At 41.0% G+C, this 18,324-nt stretch overlaps 1 protein-coding gene across 9 annotated transcripts in view; it reads left to right on the top strand.

Moving 5' to 3' along the window:
* Positions 1-18,324, top strand: part of TRPS1 (transcriptional repressor GATA binding 1) — a 350,577-nt gene that overhangs the window by 56,134 nt on the left and 276,119 nt on the right. For 6 of the 9 annotated variants that reach the window (XM_056522631.1, XM_056522630.1, XM_056522638.1 and 3 more), the window contains one exon: positions 7,755-7,825. The exons of the other annotated variants lie outside the window; for them this stretch is intronic. In XM_056522631.1, the coding sequence (XP_056378606.1) occupies positions 7,755-7,825 (71 nt within the window). The remainder of the gene's footprint in view (positions 1-7,754; positions 7,826-18,324) is intronic. 9 annotated transcript variants of the gene reach the window in all.

The raw sequence follows: 18,324 nt of genomic DNA, 5'->3' as shown, positions 1-18,324 counted from the left end.
TTGCACTTCTGAAATCCTTCTTGGACTTCCCTGGCTTCAACTCCATTCCCCAATCCTGGATTGGTCCACTGGGGAGATCAAGAGTTGGGGGCCCTCTTGTTCCAAGGACTGCTTAAAACCGGTTCCCAGTAAACCTTGCCGTGTCCCTGTGCTTCCTCATGTAACCGGTCTCCCTAAGGCCTATATGGACTTTGCGGACGTTTTTTGCAAAAAACAAGCTGAGACTCTACCTCCTCACAGGCCTTATGATTGTCCCATTGACCTCCTCCCGGGCACTACTCCACCCCGGGGCAGAATCTATCCTCTGTCCGTCCCAGAGACTCTTGCCATGTCTGAATACGTCCAAGAAAATTTAAAAAAGGGCTTTATCCGTAAATCCTCCTCTCCTGCCGGAGCCGGATTTTTCTTTGTGTCCAAAAAAGATGGCTCTCTACGTCCTTGCATTGACTACCGCGGCCTTAATAAAATCACGGTTAAGAACCGCTACCCCCTACCCCTCATCTCTGAACTCTTTGATCGTCTCCAAGGTGCCCATATTTTTACCAAACTGGACTTAAGAGGTGCTTATAATCTCATCCGCATCAGAGAGGGGGATGAATGGAAAACGGCATTTAACACCAGAGATGGACACTTTGAGTATCTGGTCATGCCCTTTGGTCTATGCAACGCCCCTGCCGTCTTCCAAGACTTTGTTAATGAAATTTTTCGTGATCTACTATACTCCTGTGTTGTTGTATATCTGGACGATATCCTGATTTTTTCTGCCAATCTTGAAGAACACCGCCAGCATGTCCGTATGGTTCTTCAGAGACTTCGTGATAATCAACTCTATGCCAAAATAGAGAAATGTCTGTTTGAATGCCAATCTCTTCCTTTTCTAGGATACTTGGTCTCTGGCCAGGGACTACAAATGGACCCAGATAAACTCTCTGCCGTCTTAGATTGGCCACGCCCCTCCGGACTCCGTGCCATCCAACGTTTTTTGGGGTTCGCCAATTATTACAGGCAATTTATTCCACATTTTTCTACCATTGTGGCTCCTATTGTGGCTTTAACAAAAAAAAATGCCGATCCCAAGTCTTGGCCTCCTCAAGCGGAAGACGCCTTTAAACGACTCAAGTCTGCCTTTTCTTCGGCTCCCGTGCTCTCCAGACCTGACCCATCTAAACCCTTCCTATTGGAGGTTGATGCCTCCTCAGTGGGAGCTGGAGCTGTCCTTCTACAAAAAAACTCTTCCGGGCATGCTGTTACTTGTGGTTTTTTTTCCAGGACCTTCTCTCCGGCGGAGAGGAACTACTCCATCGGGGATCGAGAGCTTCTAGCCATTAAATTAGCACTTGAGGAATGGAGGCATCTGCTGGAGGGATCAAGATTTCCAGTTATTATTTACACCGATCACAAGAACCTCTCCTACCTCCAGTCTGCCCAACGGCTGAATCCTCGTCAGGCCAGGTGGTCTCTGTTCTTTGCCCGATTTAATTTTGAAATTCACTTTCGGCCTGCTGATAAAAACATTAGGGCCGATGCTCTCTCTCGTTCCTCAGATGCCTCTGAAATTGAACTCTCTCCTCAACACATCATTCCTCCTGACTGCCTGATTTCCACTTCTCCAGCCTCCATCAGGCAAACTCCTCCAGGAAAGACCTTTGTTTCTCCACGCCAACGCCTTGGGATCCTCAAATGGGGTCACTCCTCCCATCTCGCAGGTCATGCGGGCATCAAGAAATCTGTGCAACTCATCTCTCGCTTCTATTGGTGGCCGACTCTAGAGACTGATGTGGTGGACTTTGTGCGAGCCTGCACTATCTGTGCCCGGGATAAGACTCCTCGCCAGAAGCCCGCTGGTTTTCTTCATCCTCTACCTGTCCCCGAACAACCTTGGTCTCTGATTGGTATGGATTTTATTACTGACTTACCCCCATCCCATGGCAACACTGTTATTTGGGTGGTCGTTGATCGATTCTCCAAAATGGCACATTTCATCCCTCTTCCTGGTCTTCCTTCAGCGCCTCAGTTGGCTAAACAATTTTTTGTACACATTTTTCGTCTTCACGGGTTGCCTACACAGATCGTCTCGGATAGAGGCGTCCAATTTGTGTCTAAATTCTGGAGGGCTCTCTGTAAACAACTCAAGATTAAATTAAATTTTTCTTCTGCATACCATCCTCAATCCAATGGACAAGTAGAGAGAATTAACCAGATCTTGGGTGACTATTTACGACATTTTGTTTCCTCCCGCCAGGATGACTGGGCAGATCTTCTACCTTGGGCCGAATTCTCGTATAATTTCAGAATCTCTGAATCTTCCTCCAAATCTCCGTTTTTCGTGGTGTACGGCCGTCACCCTCTTCCCCCCCTCCCTACCCCCTTGCCCTCTGGTCTGCCCGCTGTGGATGAAATTTCTCGTGATCTTTCCACCATATGGAAAGAGACCCAAAATTCTCTCTTACAGGCTTCTTCTCGCATGAAGAGATTCGCAGATAAGAAAAGAAGAGCTCCTCCCATTTTTTCCCCTGGAGACAAGGTATGGCTCTCCGCTAAATATGTCCGTTTCCGTGTCCCGAGCTATAAGTTGGGACCACGCTATCTTGGTCCTTTTAAAGTTTTGTGTCAAATTAATCCTGTCTCTTACAAACTTCTTCTTCCTCCTTCTCTTCGTATCCCTAATGCCTTTCACGTCTCTCTTCTTAAACCTCTCATCCTCAACCGTTTTTCTCCTAAATCTGTTCCTCCCACTCCTGTTTCCGGCTCCTCGGACATCTTCTCTGTCAAAGAGATTTTGGCCTCTAAAAAGGTCAGGGGAAGAATTTTTTTTTTAGTGGATTGGGAGGGTTGTGGTCCAGAAGAGAGGTCCTGGGAACCTGAGGACAATATCCTGGACAAAAGTCTGATCCTCAGGTTCTCAGGCCCCAAGAAGAGGGGGAGACCCAAGGGGGGGGGTACTGTTACGCCGAGCGCTCCGGGTCCCCGCTCCTCCCCGGAGCGCTCGCTACACTTCCCTCACTGCAGCGCCCCGGTCGGTTCCACGGACCCGGGGCGCTGCGTTACCACCTCCGGCCGGGATGCGATTCGCGATGCGGGTAGCGCCCGCTCGCGATGCGCACCCCGGCTCCCGTACCTTACTCGCTCCCCGTCAGTTCTGTCCCGGCGCGCGCGGCCCCGCTCCCTAGGGCGCGCGCGCGCCGGGTCTTTGCGATTTAAAGGGCCACTGCACCGCTGATTGGTGCAGTGGTTCCAATTAGTGTTTACACCTGTGCACTTCCCTATATCACCTCACTTCCCCTTCACTCCCTCGCCGGATCTTGTTGCCCTAGTGCCAGTGAAAGCGTTCCTTGTGTGTTCCTTGCCTGTGATTCCAGACCTTCTGCCGTTGCCCCTGACTACGATCCTTGCTGCCTGCCCCGACCTTCTGCTACGTCCGACCTTGCTTCTGTCTACTCCCTTGTACCGCGCCTATCTTCAGCAGCCAGAGAGGTTGAGCCGTTGCTAGGGGATACGACCTGGTCACTACCGCCGCAGCAAGACCATCCCGCTTTGCGGCGGGCTCTGGTGAATACCAGTAGTGACTTAGAACCGATCCTCTAGCACGGTCCACGCCAATCCCTCTCTGGCACAGAGGATCCACTACCTGCCAGCCGGCATCGTGACAACAGCATTACTTTAGTACTAACATTACACAACCACTTTACATAATCATAATACAATTCCATTATACTCTATACATTGAAATGATAATAATACAGTTTTGTTATACTCTATATATAGAACACTACAACCCCCAACATGACCGACCACTGGACATGACCATAGCACAATTCTATTATAGTCTATATGTAGAACACTACAACGCTCAACATGACCCAGCCACTGGACATGACCATAGCACAATTCTATTATAGTCTATACGTAGAACACTACAACGCTCAACATGACCCAGCCACTGGACATGATCATAAAACAGTTTTTTTTTACACTATATGTAGAACACTACAACATGACCTGGACATATACATAGCAGAGCCAAGTTTAGTTTTTTATAACATTTTATGTGTCATGATATATTGTGCAGAAGCATAATACTGTACACTTAGTCCTGGGAATAATTGCTGGTAACAAACTTTTATGCACATTGTACTATATGGAAAACTGAGGAGCGAAACATCCCCATGGTCATAACATTGTTTTATACTGCCCTGTATAGTGCAATGACTGATCACTGGTTAAAGATTACTATGAACCCCCCAAATTGTACTGTCAAGGTTTTGCTATCCTATAGATAGGAGAGATTTTTTACCCTCTCAACACCCTTTTTATTACCCCTTACTTGGTAACAATGCAGAGTTATGCACAGTAGCTTAGGGGATGAGATAAAGCGAGTCTCCACGAGGACCCCATAGCAGCAGCATATTCTGCCACCATGGTATGTTTTCCCTTGAGCAGAAATGTATGGCTAGCTGTAACCTTCTCCGATTGTTGGGAGTTTCTAAAGTAAGACCTGGTTGATCAGTTGGCTTGCTTCTAAAAGGGGTACTCCACCCCTAGACATCTTATCCCCTATCCAAAGGATAGGAGATAAGATGTCTAATCGTGGGGGTCCTGCCGCTTGGACCCGCCAAGATCTCCAGCTCAGCACCCAAGTAATCCACTGCACTTAGTTAACTCCGCTCCGTGCCAGATTACGAGTGTCCATTGCTGCCACGCCCCTTCCCATAGATATTAATGGAGGGGCTTGATGACCACGGATGCCCAAAGCCTAGCACAGCCGGCATTCTGAACATAGATGTTCAGAACAACAAGGTGCCGTGCCGAAGATTGCGGGAGGGGGTATCAGACTGTTGTCCTTTGGATAGGGGATAGGATGTACAGGGGAGGAGTACCCCTTTAAAGAGCTAGTACCTTACATCCCACTGTACATTAGTACCTTTAAAAGGAGAACCCCTAGGACCACCAGCAGTCCAGGATTGAATTTTTTCCCTGTTCTATTCCAATGGAGTAACTAAAATAACCTCGGAATGTTGGTGGTCCTTGAGAACTGGGTTGGAGACCACGGCATAGGGGATTTTGGCCTTTTAGAGTTTCAGACAGAAGTTAGGGCTCTCAAGATCCCTATCCTTCTTAGTTATATTGAAGAACCACGAGGTCTGAGTTTTGTGTCCATAATACAGACACTAAGATAGGGTTAATAGTACGACCATCTAAATAGAGACTTTTAATATGGACTTTTTTTTTTGTCCGATGGATTGTAATTTAGGCTTCAATTTTTTAGTTCATGCCATTCTGGGGCAACCTATCCAATGCCAGATTTAACTATTTTGGTGAAATCTTATGATATAAAAATGAATAAGGAGCAAAAAAAGTTTTTGGTAATAAACTTTTACAACCTATGACTATAACTGCGGCCGATTTACAAGTGAGGATAGATTTGTATGACGTTGGACTGTAATCCGTTGTGGGATTGAATCCATTGATTGGCATGTTTGGCAAGACGATGCGCACTTAGTTCCGCAATGCTGAGTAAATTACACACTATTTAATAGCTTTTTACAGCGTTGCTTTATGTGGCTGTGGAAAAAAAATACCTTTCAATGTGTAATCTAAATTGAAGGGTTTTAACCTTGGTATAAAAGCCATTCCACGCACTAAATTAAAAATGTGATTGGCCTCTCGGAAATGTCAGAACAGTGTTTACTTTTTAGGGACCGCTTCACTCATATTTTTATGTATTTTTTTTTATTAACAACTATGGTACATCATTTTTTTTACATATGTTGATTTTATTTATTTTTTTCAGAATACATATAGCTTTGCCCAGTTGTTTTATACTTTTAAGGCTGCACATCTGGAAGCAAAGACTTATTCATCAGTCACACATTACTTCCTAACTGTAACACTGGATTTTTTTTAAATATATATATATATATATATATATATATATATATATATTTAACTTTTTAATATATTTAATATTGTAGCCATACTTTAACTACAGGAACTATTTTTTGGTGTAGCATTTTAAGCCCCCCAAAAAGGACGTGTATTGCATAAAAAAATTATTGTTTTCTGCTATTTGCTGTTTTTTTTTTAGCAGTTTTTTAGGGGGGGGGGGTGCTTTTCTGAGATGTAAAATGTGATTGTATTACAGCAAATGCTATATAAAAGAGAAACGAAAATGTCCAGCGCAGTCTCAATGCAATATGTATGTTTTATTTAGCAGTTAGCAAACATGGTAAACAGGTGACGCGTTTCGACCATATAACTAAGTCATATGACTAAGGCCACATACTGTGGCCGAAACGCGTCACCTGTTTACCATGTGTGCTAACTGCTTAATAAAATATACGTATTGCAACGAGACTGCAATGGACATTTTCGTTTGTCTTCTATACTACAAGAGACTGAGGTCTGGTCTCATCCGAGACACAGTAGAGGCAAGTGGGAGAGCTGTTCCAAAAACCAATACCGAGCAAATGCTATAATACAGTTTGCAAACCAGCAGTTTTTTAGAACAAAAAAGTATATAAAAACACACCCCAAAATGTATTGAGCTGTAAAGGACCTTGAACTTAATACTCAATCAGTAAAATTTTACACCCATAAATCATTGAGTTCATTAGACCACAAAAATTAAAAATGGCTTTATTGTTTTTATTTTTATTTTATTTTTCTTTTGGGGGGGGGGTTCTGAGATGTAAAATGTGATTGTATGACTCAAAAAATTTCCCACAATACTGTGTATACATAGCCTAAGTGTGAACAGCACATTGTTGTGTTATCTTAAAAAAAAATCAAGATGTATATATATATATATATATATATATATATATATATATATATATATATAGCTTACTATTTATTTAATTTGTTAATTGTATTTATTTTTGTAGAGCTAAAAGTGTAAAAGAGAGTAAAATTGTGAAGTTTAAATTTTGAAGTTTAGATTCACATCTTTTTGAGATAAACCTGATAAAAAAATAAATAAAACAAATACTATGATTTATTATAATAACTACATAGTGGGGTGAAAAGTTTTCTTTAATTTTGGAATCTGGACTTTGTCTTTTTTTTAATTCTTTTTCAATTTGCGTAAATAAAGAATATTGATATTCTGGAGGTATTGGCGTTTTTGTGCAAATAGGCAGTAATAGAAAACCACGTAAGTGAGTATGCACAGGCTTTCTGCCAAAACTTACTCTCTAGACAAGGCACTATGCACCAATGAAGCTGCCCCCTTGGGTGCTTTTGGGTGGGCTACGAGAGAAGTTTAGGTTGGTTTTATATATGTATATATATATATATATATATATATATATATATATATATATATATAAAGGGGATGAGTATTTAACTTAGAGCGAGTTCACCACTCCTGGTGTGACGGAGCTTTCAAGGGCCTCTTAGCACTCCGCGGGCATTCTGGGTAGGGGAATATGTAAAGCAGCTCATTACATCACCTACTATGTAATGAGCTGCTTTACATATTCCCATATATATATATATATATATATATATATATATATATATATATATATATTTTTTTTTTATACTCAAACCCATGAAGCAATAAAAAAGACATGTCTAAACATAGACTATTAACTAAGGTAAAACTTTGTCCTAAGAATGTAATGATTTATTGTACAAGTATTACATTACATGATTCATTTTATGTAGTTGATGTATTTATTGAAAAAAAAAATGTTTAAGAAGATATTTTGTTTTATACTGTGAGTAGTAATGTGCCATTCTTTCTTATGTAGCACTGACACTGTACTCAGCTCTTTACAAAATGAGATACGTCGGTTAAGCAAAGGAAAGCTTCGTCACAAGGGTGAGTACTATGTACCTGCCTGTATTAGGAAATATTGTGTTTCTTTAAATAAATAAATACATAAATTAAATAAATCTAGACCAATGCTTATCCATACACGATGCCATGGGGTATAAGTAAATTAATATAGCCTTCACTATCCCCATACAAGCCTAAAGGAAATATATGCAATTTTCCAATGAAAAAAAATAAAAAAAAATCAAATAAACTAGTCCTCTAGCCCCCCCCCCACCCCCTCACTCCCCAAGTAAAAAAATCAGGAAGTATATCTATTCTCATCATGCCTCAAAAATAATAGTGATAATATACCGTAATTATTGGGGGTTGTTATTTTTAATTCTGAAAAAAAATAAAATTAAAACAAATCGTTTATTTACATCCCTATATTGGATAGCGGGGATCATACCTGTCCCTCCTCCTCCAAAAAACAAACAAACAAAAAAAAATAATAATAAACAAACAAAACACAATCAAACGTTGTTCTCTGCATCTCTATGCACCAATAGGAAAAAATAATAAAAATAATGAAATAAAAATCATTCTTCCGACTCGCCATAGAAGTCCTTGAGGAGTACACGTAGTTTGCAAGGAAAAATTAACATACAGACGAAAATTGCAGAAATACATGAGGATATTAAAATTCCATTTGTCATACTTAGTAAAGTATGATGCTAAGACATTTATCCAGAAATCACAATGGATTATTTTAGACAGATTCCTATTACAATTTTCCTGTGTATTCCCTGGTTAAATCCCTAATCCTTCTGCGCCTAAAAAGTCAGAATAGTCTGATGTAAGGATTTCCTTTTTTCTCAGTGAAGGAGGAAAAAAAAAAAAGCAAAAGAAAAACAAAGTCTCCCCCCCCAACCCCCCCCCCCCCTTTTATTTTCCTATGTCTGCAGTGCCTGCATTGGTAATCTGGCCTAAATCTGTTTATACACTTACATGTGAAATTCATATCAGTTTGTTTGTTTTATGTCAAGGCAACTGATATAATAATGGCTCTTCCGTATACAAGCACGTCATCCTGTATGTTACATAAATGCAATTATGCTTTGATGCTGTGCTGCTCATGCGTGTGTTTTATCTCTTGTCATGATCCTGTTCTGTAGATACAGACTCCGAACCTTAATGCAATGTCATGTTTGTGACTAATTATTAAGGAATCCTTTCCAACATGTCTTACGCATTTCTCGGAGAACTAGGTTAGGACAGGAGTCCCGCAGCTTCTTGTATGCTTTTTATTATTAGGATTATTTTTTCTTTTTATTAATTAAAGGGTACCTCTCAACAAATACACTTTTGATATATTTTAGATTAATGAATGTTGAATAACTTTCCAATAGCATGTTAATGAAAAATATGCTTCTTTCTATTGTATTTTTCCCGATCAGTCCTGTCAGCAAGCATTTCTGACTCGTGCTGGAGTCCTAAACACTCAGAGCTGCCAGCCTGCTTTGTTCACAGCCAAACAGGCTGTGAACAAAGCAGGCTGGCAGCTCTGAGTGTTCTCCTTTGTGAACAAAGCAGACTGGCAGCTCGTAGTGTTTAGGACTCCAGCATGAGTCTGAAATGCTTGCTGCCAGGACTGGTAGGGAGACCCCTAGTGGTCATTTCTTCAAAGTGGAAAATTAAATAGAAAGAAGCATATTTTTTAATAACATGCAATTGTAAAGTTATTCTGCATACATTAATCTATAATATATCAAAAGTTTTTTTGATGAGAGGTACCCTTTAAATGATTTATTCAGTGACCCTATAGAATTATGCATATAGGGGGGGATTCATCAACATCAGTGTATGGTAGAGCTTTTTTTTTTTTTTTTACCCCTTTCTGCAGCTGTATTTGTCATTTAGCTGCGCAAAATTTACTAAACTTGCGCACGGGTCTCTGTGAATCATGTGCAGCAATAGAATCCAGCCCATCTCAGCTCTTTAAAAAAAATATAAGGCAGACTTGTGCGTGTGCTCAAAGCTGGTGTATATTTGCGCCAAAAAAATTACACTTGCGTTCTTTTTGTGCGGAAAAAAAAAAGACGCAGTTAGTAAATTCATGTCTACAGGAAAAAACGGCTCTACTCTACACCTGAACATGACATCTTTAGAAAAAGTTCCACCAAAAAAGACGCAGAAAAAGAACGCAGGAAATATCCTTTTGCAAGATTTTGTGCAAGAAAATACACCTAAAATGACTCTATATAGATTGATGAATCCCCCCCCCCCCCCATAGAGTATATACACCATATAGAAATGCTGTTTTCCCTATACAGTGGTTCCAAAATTATCTTATCCTCTATCCACAGTACAGTGGTCCCTCAAGTTACAATATTAATTGGTTCCAGGACGACCATTGTATGTTGAAACCATTGTATGTTGAGACCATAACTCTATGGAAACCTGGTAATTGGTTCTAAAGGCACCAAAATGTCATCCAAAATTTGGTAATTAAAGAAAAATTACTAGTTAACTAATACAGATAAAGCAAGTCCTTACATATAAAAGTAAGAAAGATCTGCTGGGAGCTGTAAATCACTGTCTATGTCAGTGTTTCCCAAGCAGGGAGACTCCAGCTGTTGCAAAACTACGATTCCCAGCATGCCCGGACAGCCAAAGGCTGTCCGGGCATGCTGGGAGTTGTAGTTTTGCAACAGCTGGGGGTACCCTGCTTGGGAAAACAAGCTTCTTCGGGGTCCTGTACGGTACACAAAGTGTCCCAAAAAGTAACATGGAGTCGCCCTCACCTGGTGTCCAAAGGAGCAGGTAACCCTGGGACAGGTAAAGTGTACAGATCATGTAATACCTCCCTGTACTGCAGGGGGCGCTACCAGACACCAGTCAGTGCATACACTTCAGTAATACAGGGGTTTTACCAGTGAATGCCCATTCTGATTGGTCAGTTCTTCCGGCCATTGGCACGTTTCACAGATCTGGACTGTCTGTACATTGTATGTTGAGTCTGGTTTCAAGTTACGATGGTCCAGAATAGACCATTGTATGTTGAAACTATTGTTTGTTTAAGCCATTGTAAGTTGAGGGATCACTGTATAGGGGATAAGTAGCTGATCACGGGGAGAGTCCGACTGCAGGGAAACAAGCACCACCCTCCCCCTCAGTGATCTCCTGAACGGGCCCCGGCTCTGTCAGGGAGGAGCATGTTGTCTACCGTTAGACGGCACACACTCTATTAATTTCTGTGGGGGTGCCGAGAATGCCCAGATGCCGTTTCCTGAGATCACTGGGGGTTCCAGAGGTCGGACCCCCCGCGGTTAGCTACTTATCCCCTATCCTGTGGAAATTCATATCAGTTTGTTTGTCTAATGTCATGGCAAGACTTTAGGAGTATGACAAGTTGCTCTTTTATCTCTCCCCTCCCTCTTATGCTGGGTTCACACCATGTTTTTCAAATACGGTTACCGTATACGATTTTTCGCTAAAAAACGTATGGCAAGAACCGTGTGCAACCTTATTCTGAAATTCTGCGTAAGGTTCTCATAGACAACAATGTTAAAAGAACCGCATACGGTTCGCATACGGTTTTCCAACCGGAGGCAAAAACGTGTTCGACAGCGTTTTTGCCTGCGGTTGAAAAATCGGCAAAACCGTATCCGAGGCCAAACGGATGCAACCGTACACAACATTTGGAATATGGTTTACAATGCATTCTCTATGCATACGGTTTCGGATACGGTCGTATACGTTTTTTTTTGCAGAAAACCGTATACGGTTACCGTATTTGAAAAATGTGGTGTGAACCCAGTCTTATGGCTTTCACTTGAGCATACCATGTCCACAGTTTAGGGTGCAAGTCTACAGGAAATCAATTCACTTTGAGGGAGATTTATCAAAACCTGTGCAGAGGAAGAGTGGTGCAGTTGCCCATAGCAACCAATCAGATTGCTTCTTTCATTTTCCACAGGCCTCTTTAGAGGCCTGTGGAAAATGAAAGAAGCAATCTGATTGGTTGCTATGGGCAACTGCACCACTCTTCCTCTGCACGGGTTTTGATAAATCTCCCCCTTTGTGCTTATAGAGAAATATAAACTTATTGATGTAGTACCTTGTATTTGTGCTAATTTGTGCCTGGAAATTGGTGTCCTCATCTGTAAATGTTGCAGATGTCTGACCCCTGTTTCCCTCTCCCATGGTTCAATTGCCACTGCTGAGTTCATTGAGGCTAGGAGTGAGCAAAGCAGGGAGATAACCCCACCCACCCGTCCTCAAGTCCTTCCATATATGCTGTTGTTAGGTCAGATTAGACTAGACAACCACGGTCTGATGACAAAATAAAAGAAACAGAGACCCTTGGTGGCCCTTTATTTTACTTACCGTATTTTTTTTTTCTGCTCCACATCTTTAGCAAACACATTTTTTAAATTAGGTATATTAAAGTAATATGAAGTATAAAAAAATGCTTTTTTTTTTTTAAAGGCGGCATTAAATTAAAAAAAAAGTTTTTTTTCTATCAACAGTAATACTTTAGTAAAGGTAATGCTTCTTTTCTCCTGTGGTGGCACTGCAGAGAAATTGAACACTTGCTGCTGGGATTGCTGATGATCACTAGGTTTCCCAATAGTGGGGAATCCTCTTTTGAGCATTTTATCAAGAGTCCATCTTTATGGAAAATATAGTGCAAAGCTCAAATCCCTTTATATATTTGGATAAAATAAATGTAATTGTACCATGTTTCATAGAAAAAAAAATGCATTTTATCATTTGTGAAAAAGACAAACTCGGACAAGACATATGATCCTGGTTAAATCTGAATCTCTTGACCCCACTTAAAGGAGGTTCTCTAAGACTGTGTCACTAAAATTTATTAGAGGCATAGAACATGCTCAGGTTATGCAATAAATTGTATGGTCGGATTTAACCCATATAGAGGAATATTTATGGCTGGTAATGGCACCTCCAGTTCATGACCTGTGAAGAACATATCGGCAACACCCTGAACCATTTAAGATCAGCATAAGATTAATACAGCCAGGGCCCTATTTCTGGTGCATGCTGCTCTAGGCACCGAGGCTGTATACACCCAGGCTTGGTCAATTAAACATATGTGTCAATGCAATTATACCAACTTTTTGGGCGTTTCTACAAGTGTTAAAATGTTTGGCACAAATGCCATATGTCCAGAGTTCTTTTATTACTTTTTGGCCAAAAATGTGTTGTACCTTTTAGGCAAAAGCCCATGGTTTTCCAGTTGCAAGAGTTTATACCCATTTACTAATTATCCGGCCATTGAGATCCAACTAACAGAGCTAAACAGTGCAACAGTGCCGCCACTTTGCGCTTAAATAGGGCCAATACAGTAGTTAAGTTGCACATCCACCTAAGCTCTAAATAAATAATTCATTCAGTGCACAAATAATACTGCCAAGTAGAACTGTCCAGAGTAGGAGCAAATCCCCATAGCAAACCTTTTCTGCTCTGGACAGTTCCTGACATGGACAGAGGTAGCAGCAGAGAGCACTGTGGTCAGACAGAAAAGAACTACACAACTTCCTGTGGAGCATACAGCAGCTGAAGGATTAAGATTTTTAAATAGAAATAATTTACAGATCTTTAAAACTTTCTGGCACCAGTTGATTAGAAAAAAATGTTAAATACCCCATTAAATACTCCCAACAAGTGACCATATAATCCAAAAAATATGTGTAATTTTTCCCCAATTTGCAATGTGCACTGATGGCCGCTCTTCCATAGATTTTCATTGAGCACAGTATTACGATAAAAATATGCCCATTTTTGTATACCGATTTTACAGCTTTTATTTTCATGTCTTTTTATGGCGTGTGAACCCAGCCTTTGAAGATAACCTGTCTCCAAGTTTTACCCAATGGCAACCCGTTATATAGGATGAAATAAGATTTCTCAGCATGCCCGGTTGTCCCCTGGTCCGTCCCCAATTGCATAAAAAATTAGTTCAAAAGTATCCTGTGCAGTATGCCAGTGAAGCTCAAGTAGTCATATGGCTGTGCAGCATCCCTAAGTAGTCACTGCTCCTCAGCTGTATGAACTCCTTCTTAGGCGTGATTGACAGCCCAGGGACGGCCATCATAACTGCTCGAAGGGACACTATGGACACAGTTAATGGCTGATGTCCCCTTCCATTTTCTGTCTATACTATTCCTGCTACCTGTGTTAAGCCTATAATTTAAAGGGGTTATTCACCATAAAGTGATTTTAGTACCTACCTGCCAGACAGTAATGGACATGCTTAGGAAGGATCCGCGCCTGTTATGGGGCAAAATGGACATGTTGTGAGATTACCATAACGCTGTGGATATCTTTTTCTGAACTGGCTATTTCCTTTTGGAGTTCGTTCCCTTAAACTACAAGTCCCATAATTCCTTGTTTGTAAGTGTGAGGTCACTTTTTTTCCTCCCACACATCATCCACCTAACCCATTGAAACACACTTGCGATCCCTTAATGCAATAGGCCAGTGTTTTCTGACCAGGGTGCCTCCAGCTATTGCAAAAACAGAATGATCTGTTATAAGATATAGTAGGGATTCTGGTTTTATTAAAGATAATGCTGTTGGAGTAGTTCAAAAAGATTCACTTTAAACATACAATGCTATACACACAACACACAACCTACAAAATTTGGCCCATAGGAGATATATAAGAAAATATTTGAATGTTTCCATGCTTCCAGAAATTAAGAAAAGATTCCTCTTATAGGTTGAATATCTCTGTAGTGGAGACATTCTGATCGGCGGGTATTCCTGATATTCCTCTACTGATCTAAGGGCAATCATCTCGAAATGGGTTAAATTCTGGCGATATCAGAAGAAAACGAAACATCTGGAAGCTATTTCCTATTTGTCTGTTTCCTTCAGTTCAGGGGTCTTGGAACTCCAGTCCTTAAGGGCTGTAAACTGTCCAGGATATAAGGCTGTCCCTCCTTGACAGTGTGCGTCAATCACAACGAATGAACCTCTCAGTGGCCCACCTGTAAAAATATCCTTAAAGGGGGGGAAATCTTGTTGGTTTATGGGTTTAATTTATTTCCCTGAAATACACTGAACATATTGGATTAGTTTCAGTGCCTTAATCTGTAAATATGTCTGCCTTCTGCCAAATACTTATTGCACTAGTATACAAAAAAAAAAAAAAAAATTTCCACAAATGACAATAGTGACTGACCCTTTTTGTTTTGCGAAAAATGACCTTGATTTTGTTGATTTCCCTTGTGTCTGTTATGTAATATTTTTTTTTACCCCCCTAGTTGAACTGAGGACTTTACCTTCAATGTGAAAATAGTTATATGCCAGTACTTAGTTTATTGTTAGTGTCTATTCACACGGCAGAATTTCTGTTTGCGGAATTCCGCCTCAGAAAATAAAGCCCATAGACTTCTATGGGATTCCACACTCCCAATCACACTTCTGAATTTCCGCTTGCGGAAATTCAGAAGTGTGAATGGGAGTGCGGAATCCCATGGAAGTATATGGGCTTTAATTTGAGGCGGAATTCCGGAATCGGAATCCTGATGACTAGCCATGTTCATACCCGATTCTTCTCTCCCCAATGTTGTCTTTTGAAGAAAAACTAGAAGGAAGAGTCATTTTTTAAATGTCTATGATGACATTTTAAAGCGGCTCTTTTCTTTGGCTCATGGAGGGCCGGGCTCCCAAGCAGTGGACCCCACTCTATGGTATCCATATGCAAACAAATGAAAAAAGTTTGTTTTAAAGCATGCTTTAACAAATAAAAAAATAGTATTCAGACCCAGACTGATAATAGGCAGCGCTTCTCTCCATGCTCTATTTCCATGAGACCTGATTGGCCTATAGACTTACATTATGTGTCCCCCCAGGTCACTTGACACAGAGCCGGGAGAGAACTTTCTAAGTGTGTACTTCTCCGGGTTCGTTCTTGCGTTCCTGTGATTGGTCGGGGTCTTAACCCTGATCTATCAAAACTTTTGATATGTCTCTATGACATATCAAAAGTTATTATTTTATGACAGTGCCCATTTAAGGCCCCCAAACACATTAGTGAAAAGTCAGCCGGCAGACCATCTGGGGCGGATAAATTAAGGCTTCTCAACTCACCACAGACAGATGATGGGGGGGATCAGGCATTTGGATTTTGACTACTGGATCTTTTAATTTTTTTGGGAAGATAAGCCACCTCCAGAACTGTCTGGCAGCGGTTTACCTCTCCACATTCCATTCACAACAGATAATTCTGTAGCAGACCTGTCAACAGGAAAGCAGGAGTGTAAATCAGCTTATGGCTACATAGGGTTAGTAATCAGGATTCTGGATATATATTCTTTATGTCTATATTTATTTTGTTATTATGCAAATGAGGCTTAAACGCCCAGTGGGTGTTCCAAGCATGGCAAGAGCCCAGATAAGTTCAGGCCATTTCCTCTTTATACAGTGGCTGCCAGTGAAACGGAGCAAGCAGATGCAAGCTGGCCAGTGGGTGGAAATAAAGAGGACATGGGCTGGACTTACCTGGGCTCCCATTGGGCATTTGAGCCTAATTTGCATAATAACGCAGACTATGGAGGTAGAAAATACAACACTTTGATGACTACTCCTATCTAGCCCTGTGCTGTATTTACATCATGTTTTTCTGATAGGTCCTCTTTAAGGTGTATGGCCTCTTTAAGGTGTATGGTCCTCTTTAAGGTGTATGACAGTCTAGTCTTTTTGTCTCCTCTAGCCGACTGCATTGTCACTCTTCCTAACGCACATACTGTGAATATTTCTCTAATTTGCTGTGAGCAGCACAGACAGAAAGAAGTAAAATATTTGTGCCTACAACATATGTTGTTGGATTTCCAGCATTTTCCCTAATCAGTTCAATTAGCCTCTTACTTCTTTGTTAAGCTCCGATAGAGGCTGAAGGAAACCTCTTCCAAATGTTGTCTTCTTCTCCATTTAAATATGGAAACATCTCTAACTGTTTAAAATACGGCAGATAAGCGTCTGATAATGATTAAAATAATCCATACGATTGTCTTCTAATGTCCATTAAAGTCAATCTATAAATAATGGATGTAGTTTTGTATTTAATTCTCACAGTGTGATGAGTATCTTCTGTGATTGCCTCTAAACCTAATGAGCATTTCTCTTAAACTTCTACTTAATTATGCAAGATGCAGAGGAAAGCTTTTATTTTTATTTTTTTTAGGTTAAGATATACACTGCGGTGCTGTAAATGCAACCAAAAGCAAACCTTAGGAGTAGAAGTATTCAGCTGCTCGAACAAGGTTAAAGGGTACTCAGAAGGGCGTGTGCTGCCAACACCCACATAAATTCAGAATAATGCACAGTCAGCACTCCTCAGACGACAAGATGTCTAGGTCACTACTATCATATTAAAATAAATTAGCACTTCAATGTTGTTGAGGAATCAAAGATATGTCAGAGCTCGAAACGAACAATAGAAATATTATGGTATTATTGAGCATCGTTTGACCATGAAACCTGGTGCCCTAGACCAAATCTATACTGCAGGGTTCAGATAGGTAGACATGTCTCTTGTGGCACCTAGTATATTTATGTTTTTTTAATTGTTAAACTTGTCAAGGATGAAGTAAGGGAAAACCACCCCAAGTTTTAGGAGCCAGGTCAATGATAGGGACAAATGACTAGAAACTGCACTCTTGGCTACGGTAATCCAGAGCAAGAGGATCTGAGGGTAGAGCTTTTTATTAGCGATTGGTCTACCCATATAAGACCATCTTATAAATTTGTTTTTAGCTGCATAGGGGACCATGTTAAACCAAGATATTGTAGCAGCTACCTTCTTAAAAGGGTACTCCGGGGAACTAAACCCATAGCCCATCCTTTCCCTCTCACCAACCTATGTATTTGTCTAAATATCATTTATTAGCTATATAGAGCAGTTTCCATCTTTCAGCTGTCACTTACATGCAGGGAGTGAGAGAAAGATGTCATTATCAGATCCATCTTGTCTTTCTGCAAACCCCTCAATGAGACTAGTCCCCACCCTCCTGTAAGACAAACACCACGTGATTTCTGGCTTCATAGCCACACCTCCCCTCCCTCTCCCTCTCCCTGTGTGAGGATCTTCCCGGCCTCCTAGCCTCCTCAGCACATAACGCCGATCTAATCACTGACTGCTGCCATTCAGAGAATATCATGATTTATTGCTGGGCGAAGGATAGTTTGAAAGAAAAGACATGTACAGTGTGTGCTGCTGACAACAACACAGCATGTACACAGATAGTAACAGCAATTGGCTGGCAGCCAAGAATATTCAGGAGACAATAGGGGCCACAAGAGCTAGCAAAATCACATGGGTAACTACAGAGGACACAAAACAGGTATTGTGGGGGCTTTGAGACATTTTTATTTTTCTTAACTTCCCCGAGCAGCCCTTTAAGACCCCCAAATACAATCAAAAGGGGTCTGAACTCGTAGGGGGACCTGACCTGCTGTCTGGCTAATGTTGAGCCTTCTGACCCTCTCACAACAAATGATGGTGGAGAAGAAAAGCATTGTATATGATG

The sequence above is a fragment of the Hyla sarda genome, chromosome 5, assembly GCF_029499605.1.
Source record: "Hyla sarda isolate aHylSar1 chromosome 5, aHylSar1.hap1, whole genome shotgun sequence".
NCBI lineage: Eukaryota > Metazoa > Chordata > Amphibia > Anura > Hylidae > Hyla > Hyla sarda.
This window is presented reverse-complemented; position numbering and strand designations above follow the sequence as displayed.